Below are 9,259 nucleotides of genomic sequence, written 5' to 3' on the forward strand. Positions count from 1 at the left end.
GGTAAACATGAATAATGAATAGCATAAACAGTAATCATTAGTGAGCATCTTTATCACCAGTGTTCATCATCTATTCCGTTAATGTTCCAAGGCCGCTTATGACCGTGAACACGGCTGATATACCAGTTTTACACTCTGCAGAGGTTGTACACTTTCATTGTGAGTCATGATTTACCCTTTCATCTGAGGTGATCAGCCTCTTGACCCACTACCAAGGAAGGTCGGCAAGGTTTAATATGAAGCCTTTCAAAGGTTCATCTAACAAGTTAGGGCCATTAGATTCACTCGGCAAACAGATGTAGAGCCCCCTTCCCGATGGTACAATGACGCGCAGCCTATACACAAGGGGACAGAGGCCGCACTATACCTGATTCGGCAAGCCATTCTTACGCCAATAAAGGTAACCACTAACAAGCTAGAAAAGATCCTCATACTGAGTTAAAGATAGAGCCATGTAGCCCTCATAGTTATACTGTAAGTCCCGGATGATCACTTACAGATAAGTCCTTAGGAGAGGAATCTAGAGCACCATAAAAATAGCCCAATGCTCTAGCCCCCTGATTCCATGTTGCTAAAAAACATCTTTTAGTGTTTATTGCATATACCACTAGTCAAGTTACAAGATCATGGTTGTAGTTGAGCACTAGCATCATCCTACCCAATGCAATACCCCATAGGTATCAAGGCACAAGGTACAAAGTACTAGGAAATCCTTAGCGGTAGTCAAGGTAGACACATGCAGTATGAATTAAATTATTAAAGGTGTATAGGACAATAAGAAAGATCCCATACAATACTTGCCTCAAACTTAGATCCTTCTTCAAGTCCAAAACTACAAAGATCTGCTTCTTGATTCACCATGTATAACTCACCGACTGGACATGATCATAAAGCACCACACAAGCATCCATGCAATCATACACGAAGCAAACAATAGATCTAAATTAGAACAATACATCAATCATAGAAAAATAAGTAAAAGAGTTTGAAATATGGTTCTACGCATCGCTACGAACACACAGTCACGAGAGACACGCTAATCGGAGCTACAGTTTCAAAGAAACAACTACCGAAAGATCTACTCATAAGAGAAAATATAAAACTATAAACTTCACGTGTTTTAACTATATAAAAGCTTATATAAATTGAATTAAGTCAAATTTAGATTTGAATTATAAAACTAAAGTAAAACAATTCATATTTTATTTATAAAATTCAGTTGCATTATTATTATTCAAGTTAGGAGTTAAACCATGAAATTCTAGAAATAGTGACATGATAAACATCATTACTAATGCGTAGATCTCGTTGTAATGAATCTAACACAACTTGAACGGGTCAAATCAGAGCTAAAACGTAGAAGATATGAAATAAACAAGATTTCCTTTATTAAAATAATAGACTAAGTCCAATCTTGAATTTTAAAAGTTGAAAACATATCTAACACTAGTATGAATATGTAGATTATGATATTATGAACCTAACGCAAGTTGAACGGGTCAAATCAGAGTTAAAACTGAGAAAATATGGCCTACACAAGGTAGTGGCAATGTTGTAAATAGATGAAACTTAATTTTCGAATTAAAATAAATAAAATCTGGTTTTTAAATCCGTCCGAGGACTGCGGATCCTATGTTGAAGAAAGGCAAGGACTCTTTTGAAAGAAACCAGGGATGGCGGGTTTATACTTAAAATCTTACGGGGGGCTCATTTGCAAATATGCCAGCGAAGAGGTATCTTCTAATCTGGATCGTTGATTGCGGATCGAATGGCTGTGAGCAAAAGGGGGAGATGAGGTCGCCGGCGGCTACATCCAGATGGTGGCACCATGTCCGGAGCACAGAGGAGCTCACCGGCATGGCCAGCTTGGGCGATTCCATCCACCATCTGACATGGAAAGACCATGGGGAGAGAGAGAGGGGATGACGGCGAACGCTACTAGGGCATGGGTGAGGGCATCCAAGCATTGGAGACGGCGTTCCTTGAGCGACAGTGGTTCGGTAATGACGGCGATGGCACACGAGCAGAGAAGGAAGAAGAGAGGGCAAAAGCAAAGCACCGAGGCTTCATTACCTCGCGACGAAGACTAGAAGATGGCTCTGATCGACGATGGGGCACAGTAGCAGTGGATTCGCATGCGGCGGTGATGAGCTAGGGTTTCGCGGTGGCGGTGTGGCTTGAGCGAAGGCGGCGTGCTCTTAGGTTCAGGGAAAGCGGCGCGGGTGCGCAGCTAATACATATGGGGCGGTTTGGCTTGCAGCGCACGCAAGTCAGTAGAGCGGGGTGGAGGCGGACTCCCATCAACGGAGCAGAGTCCGGCATGGCTACGTGAGGGAGAAGACGGTGTTGATAGGGTGGGTCCACCGGTCAGACAAACAGAGGGGAAGATGAGGCGGGGACACGGTTCCCACGTAGCATAGCTGCTAGGCCGCGGCTGCGGTCTGGGCCGGCCTAAGAGCGGGCCTGCGGAAAATGAAAAACGGGAAGCAGAGCTGGGCCACACGGGGAGGAGGAGCTGGGCCTGCATGCAGGCTGCTAAGGAGAGGGAGAGTTTTTCCTTTTCTATTTTGTTTTCAAAACCAATTTCAATTAGGAACCAAATGCAAATTCAAATAGAGTTTCAACCATACTTTTCAATTCAAATAAAAATGAGAAATTTTAGTAATCTTCCAAAAATAATTTTTACAACTTTTTAAATTCTTTTATTTTCAAAATTTCTTTTCTTTTATTTCAAAGCCAATTTTAAAAGCATTTTGAATTCATTCTGCATTTTGGATTCAACCACTCATTGCAATAGACCAAATGCACCAGCATGTATGCACATCCATATTGCTACTCCCTGTGATGAATTTGAATTTAATGAAAAAATATTATTTCCCTATGTTTTCATGAGCACAAAATACAAAATTAAATCAATTTGTCTTTTTTGAAAATAGCAATTTTTAGGCTGTTACAATTCTATCCCCTTAAGATGAATCTCGTCCTCGAGATTCGGACGATGGTGATCAAAGAGATATAGATTCTCCGCCTTTGGATTCCTCTTTACTTCATCGAGTAGTTCCATTCTTCTTGACAAGGATCCCACTTTACTTTGCATACCTGTTGACCTTACTCCAAGTAACTTGCCCAACTAATTTCAAGATTCTGTCAGATACTCCAAACAATACTAGGTATCTCCAATCACTAGGCCACCTTTCCTTTCTAATCCATACTAGATGTCACTTTTACTTCCAAAAGACAGTACTTCCATGCTTCACAATGGATAACTCCAGATAACTTGTTAGGTAGTTCAACTCACGCCTCCTTAGTTGAGTTAATGAACAAGCCACTACTTTTCTTCTCATATCAGAACACATCCCACACCTTGACAAGGTGCATCATTGTAGATATAAAAACTCTTGTCCGACGGCACCGCACAGAAACATTGGAGATGGGTGTGGGCGTCTCCTCGCCCTAAAAAAATGGAGACGGGTAAGACAGAATTGAATGTGGAATCTTCGGTGGCTTGAGCACTCAAAACACTTAGTGACATGGGCGATTTATGCTGGTTCGGGTTTCTAAGCCCAATGTCCAGCAGTATGATGTTCTTCGTGTTAGGAATACTCAAACAGAGAGAGAGAGAGTAGCAGGGGATTGTGCATGCTATCCTAGGATTGTTGGTGAGATCGTTCGATCAATTAGACTCGACCCAATTGTCCCATGCTCTTGTTTGGTTTCTATTGTGGTGGGTCGCTTGCGCGATCCCTTTTACTGGAGCCCATGCCTCCCCTTATACACCGAGGAGGGCATCGGGTACAAACCAGGTGGTTTGTAACATAGGGTTTCTCGCCTTGGGCTTCGGTCTTCGCCGTCTTCATGCCGTCCCAGACCTTCTTTGTCTTGTAACTTGGGGCTGACAAAACCTCAACCACTCCCTGAGACCTCTGTTGTATCCTGGTGCTAACCGCCAGGTGCTGTCTACCACAGTGGTGCCTTCTTTGGGTGAACCTTCCCAGCTTCTTTGACACGCTAGGATCCTCCTTCCACCAAGAGGGACTACCAGGCGAGCCCAGAGTCCCTCCCGTCATGGGCTTCAGGAGTTCCTTGTCTTGACACGAGTCACGCTCTGGGTGTGATCCTGCCTAGGAGTGGTCGGCAGTGCCTCATGGTGGTGTGATCGGATTGCGATGTAGTGCTTCTACACTTGTCAAGCTCTCAGCGTCTGACAGATTTTGCAGCTGGCTTCTAGTCTTGGCTCGGGACATTGGCCCTGAGCCAAGGTTGTGGAACAACCGCCAACGCTGAGGCTCATCCGAGGCTCCCCTTCGGTCGGGGATCCCTGCGTGCTGGCTGACCCCTCGAGCCTAGGCGATGACGGCTCCTGCCTTCTCAAGCTCGACTTTTTGGTGTCAAGGGCCTCCTTGGTGGAGGGCCAATTGTGGGCGCACCCGATGGGTGTAGCCCCCCGAGCCCTCGCCTGATTCGGAGAGCCAGCCGCGGGGGGGGGGGGGGGGTAGTCGGACTATCATGCCCTTAACTCAGGGACATAACATACCCCTACGTTAGACTCTCATCAAAAGGTTATTCGTCCTTGACTCCCTAGATTACCCGATCAACACGTATGAAAAATCTTGACATTTGTACAACAGTAAGTCGAGATATGCATGCATACTTTTTAACATTTCTATATTATCGATGAGAGTTTGGAAATGACTTGGTGATTTTATTTGAACTCTACAGGGTATACAAGTGGAACAAGTTCATGGGTGAAAATAAGATACAAAATGAAAATCAAAGCCATTGTCCATAAAGAACAAATGGTCGGTAAATTTTAAATAAATGTCATACATGTCTAGTATGTATGTAAATGTAGCAACTAAACAACCACTTGCCTATTATATAGTGCCATGAGAAACCACCTAGGTCGGTCCTCTGTGGGTACTATGTGTGCGAGTTTCTCAAACAAAACGGATGGTACACCACGAAATCTAGCAAAGTAAGTAATAGTCCTATGTGAAGTTTTGTCGTTAGTGTTGCAAATACATTGTCACTTGTAAATATGTGATGACTATAAACTTTCATTGCAGGTATATCGTTGCCAGCCAACGCAGAAAAGCCTCAAACATAAAGGCATCATGAACATATATGCGAGGACATGTGCTGGTTCTTCATGCATGAAATTATTCACTTTAAAGGGAAATATCATGATGTTACCTCTGAGTTAGCATAGCCAGAGTACCGAGATATTATAGATTTTTCTAGGCTAGAACAAAACAAAGATGATTATTAGAGAATTCATGGAACTTATGAGTTGGCACAGCCAGAGTACGAGATCTTGTACATTTTTCTAGGCAAGAACTAAACAAAGATGATTATTACAGAATTCATGGAACTTATGGGTTGAAAATTTTGATGTATATATATGCTATGTTTGAAGTATCTACTTGGGTTGATGACTACGGTAGGATGAAGTAAATTTTGTTTTTGTCATGCATGGAAATATAATTGCCTGTGATGTAGGGTTCATTTGAATTTTTTAATATAATTGTCTCCGGCTGGGAAGTATATGGCGCGGACATTTAAATTTTTAAAGATAGTTTACTGGCAGTTTATGTTACTAAACCGTCTCTGGAAATCAATTTCAAGAGGCGGCAAATTTACATAAACCACTTGTGGAAATGCATTTACACATGCGTTTTTCTTAAACTAACCGTCAGCGTAAATGCATTTACACAGATAGTTTTCTTATTACACTGGTGGTTCTCTGGAAAACGTCTTTGAAGTTCGCGATTTTCACCGGCGTTTCACGCTAGCGGAAGCCAAAAACGCTAGTAAAAATTGATTTTGGAACCACCGGTACTAATATTCTGTGTACTAGTGCCAAATGGCTGGAGGTGGCTTAACAACGTGGTTGTAATTTTATTCTAGCAATTAATATATACATGTGTGCCTCCAAGCCGACATGCTTTTCATGTGCCACTGTAGCTGTATACAACTATAAAGCTAAACAATCTCCCCCTCAAAGAGAATGTAAAAAAGCACAACTGTTTTTTGTATGCTCACTTGAGCTAACCTACCATTTAGCGTTGTATACAAATTAAACTGCTGATCTTGACATTATCTGGCCAAATCTCTATACATCACCACGGGGCTCAGATAATATTTGGTTAATGTGATTTGAAATTTGACCTCTAGCAAGACCATATACCATACCAGTTTAACGAAGACACAGTATCCTGAGTTCCTGACACAACCAAGCGATGCAACAATGGGCATCGCTCTATCCAATGAATGCATAGCACAGGTACATGAATTGCATGCGACGAAGCAATGACCCGTAGGACAATTCCTTGGTACACAAATGGGTGGCAAGTAACGGAAGCAACTTCGTAACTAGTGATGGTTATTAGTTGGCTGTCAGTTGCACTACACGTGACCAGGTAGCCCAGGGGTCTTCACCTCTCTACACATTACTGCGCGCGAAACGCATACCCCAATGAGTTCATCACCAATTTGGCAAGTACCTCAAAACAGTCTACGCGAAAACAGTAGACAATTTCCTCTTGATAATCGCAGTGCCATTCGCCACTGCGCAGCTATCATCGTTGGAGCAAGCAGATCTGATGAGTTCACCACTCTGCTTCAGTCCGTCAGGAACACGGACGTGCTCTCATTTGGATTCCTCTTGGGCACAGCAGTGATCGTACACACCATGCGACGCCCACGGGCGGTGTATCTCATTGACTACGCTTGCTTCCGTCCCCCAAATATCTACCTTGTTCCTGATGAAATATATATATGAAACACTTGAAATATATATATATATATATATATATATATATATATATATATATATATATACACACACATCTACATAAAACGCTTACAACATACGTCTGGAAACAGATAAAACATTTGGAATATACACTTGAAACATACGTGTGTAGCCATTATAACATATGCAACATCCCAATATACTTTTACAACATCGATATACAACGCTTGCAACGTACCTCTGAAACATGTGAAACACTTAAAACATACTCTTGCAATATGCGCTTTCAGTGTAGCATATATTTACTGCTTGGACGAATGGAGGCTCGTCGGCACGGAGCTCGCCGCTCCGATTGAGAAAGGTCATGGTGGGTCGCTCCAGTGGACAAGGTGGACCGCGCGCTGGAGAAGGCCGTGAGGCGGAGTGGGCCGCGTGCTGGAGAAGGCCACGGCGGGTTGCTTCAATGGATGAGGTAGGGCGTGGCAATGATGATGACGCAGAGGGCGGGTGGGGGCTAGAGAAAGAAGCTTGGATGTGAGGGGATCTATGGCGGCCTGGATTTCGTGCCGCCCAGCACGGGCACGAGTGGGACTCCGTGACGGGAGGCGGAGGGGCGAACGACGCGGTGAATATAGCGACGGGCGGACGGGGAAAGTTATCAGCCGCAAAGATGGAGGAGTAGGGGAGCAGGCCGGTTGCCTGTTGGACCGGTGCGCTGCGCAGGCCTAGGGAGACAACGTCCGGCTGTCCGGACGCCCTGGAAGCATTTCCATATAATAAATGGTGGATACTCCAACAGCCAACATGCTGTTCGATCAACACATAGCAGAGATAATGGACATGCATGTTTCAGAGCCTTCGCCTCTCTCTCTCTCTCTCTCTCTCTCTCTCTCTCTCTCTCTCTCTCTCTCTCTCTCCGGCGTGGCAGCGGGCGCTCGGCAGAACCGGGTGTGCCCCGTGCGGTCCAGCAGGTTGATGACGCGGTGGAACCGGGACACCGCCTGGTCGGCGATCTGCCCGAGCTGCGGCGACTCCGCCCGCCCTATGGCGCCCGGGGACAACAGCGAGGAAGCCAGCAGCTCCAGGCTGCGTAGCCCCGCCGCGGCCGCGTCCTGGAACACCAGCTGCTCTTACGCCCCGGCCTCGCCGCCGCAGGACATCAGGTCCACCGCCATGGCTTGCCTCTTCTGCTGCCTGCCTCCTTCTAGCCTTGGGAGCGGCTCTGGAGCCTGGATCGTTCCTTGGATGGTGTTGGAGGTCAGATCCGCACGATGGTGTTGCTGCTGCTTTCTTGGGTTGTGGGATTGTGAGGTGGGAACAGGTGGTGGTGGGGGGTGGCGGTGGCGGACGGCGAGCACGTAGCGTTGGCGGACGGCCGCGGCGAGCAGTTCGGCGCGGGCGCGGCAGAGCGCGACGGCCTCCTGCTGCCGACACTGGTGGCACTACTACACAAACGATTATGCGCAGCGTTGCATTTTTGCACTCCGTGGCGGTCACCTATTTTTGCCCGCTGCGGTAGATGCCACGATTTACCGCGGCGGGCATTTTTTATTTACCATGGCGAGCACTTTAGCCCGCCACGGTAAATCGATTTACCGTGGCGGGCATCTTAAGATGCCCGCTATGGTAAATAGGGCATTTACCGTGGCGGACGTCTTAAGATGCTCGCCACGGTAAATCGATTTATCGTGGCGGGCATCCTATAAGGCTCGTCACGTAAAATGCTGGCCCAATTTTGAGCCCAAATCAGCCAATCTACTGGGCTTCATATAAAAGGGAGGTGTTAGGGTTTCACCCACTCGCCGCGAGACGACCGCGAAGCCGAAGGACTCTTGCGCGGTGGTGGAGCTCACCCTCCCCTCACTCCTCTCCCTCCCATCTCACCGCACCCCTCTCCGTCCACTCCCGTCTCCCCTCCTCCTCACCTCTCACTCTCTCTTCCCTCCCTCACTCCTCTTGGCAGGGTGGTGGAGCCCACTGTGGTGGCCTCTCGGCGCGAAGGTGCGGCGGCTCAGCCTCGTCGGCCGGAGGCGCGGCGTTCCGGAGAGGAGGCGTAGCCTCACGGGCATGGTCGGCCTCTTGGCGTGGACCGGAGGCGCGGAGGCCCGGGGCGGAGAGCGGCGCGGGCGTGGCCGGCTCGCCAGCGGTGGGGGAAGGCCGGATCCGGCGCCCCTCCACCTTCTTCCTTGCCACCAAGCATGGATCGGGTCGCAGCGACCCCTTGGCGGCGGATCCGTTCGGGGGGGGGGGACAGATCGAGCCACGGCGGCGGCGGATCCAGTCGTGTGGATCGAGCGGCGTGCGACCGGGCGGCGCGCTACGGCCAGCCGGGCGATGGCGTGCACGGGGCCGCGACAGCTGGGCGCGATGGCGACGACCTCGTCCAAGGGCGACCAAGGCGACGGATCGAGGCTCCCGACGGCGGATCGAGGCGTCCCGGCGGCGGATCGACGACGACAGCCTCCTCCATGGCCTCACGGCGGATCCCGCGCCCTCATCGTCCAT

General features: G+C 47.7%; 1 protein-coding gene across 1 annotated transcript; it reads right to left on the reverse strand.

Annotated features, from left to right (window-relative positions):
* Nucleotides 1-8,701: 8,701 nt before the first annotated feature.
* LOC136523867 (uncharacterized) lies at nucleotides 8,702-9,259 on the reverse strand. The gene has a single exon (XM_066517404.1). The coding sequence runs from the start codon at nucleotides 9,257-9,259 to the stop codon at nucleotides 8,702-8,704; it is 558 nt and encodes a 185-aa protein (XP_066373501.1).

The sequence above is a fragment of the Miscanthus floridulus genome, chromosome 18 (genome assembly GCF_019320115.1).
Source record: "Miscanthus floridulus cultivar M001 chromosome 18, ASM1932011v1, whole genome shotgun sequence".
In the NCBI taxonomy this organism is placed as follows: Eukaryota; Viridiplantae; Streptophyta; class Magnoliopsida; order Poales; family Poaceae; genus Miscanthus; species Miscanthus floridulus.

Bases quoted from the DNA above. Each gene is read 5' to 3' on its own strand.
- LOC136523867 (XM_066517404.1), bottom strand. From the start codon at position 9,259: ATGGACGATGAGGGCGCGGGATCCGCCGTGAGGCCATGGAGGAGGCTG.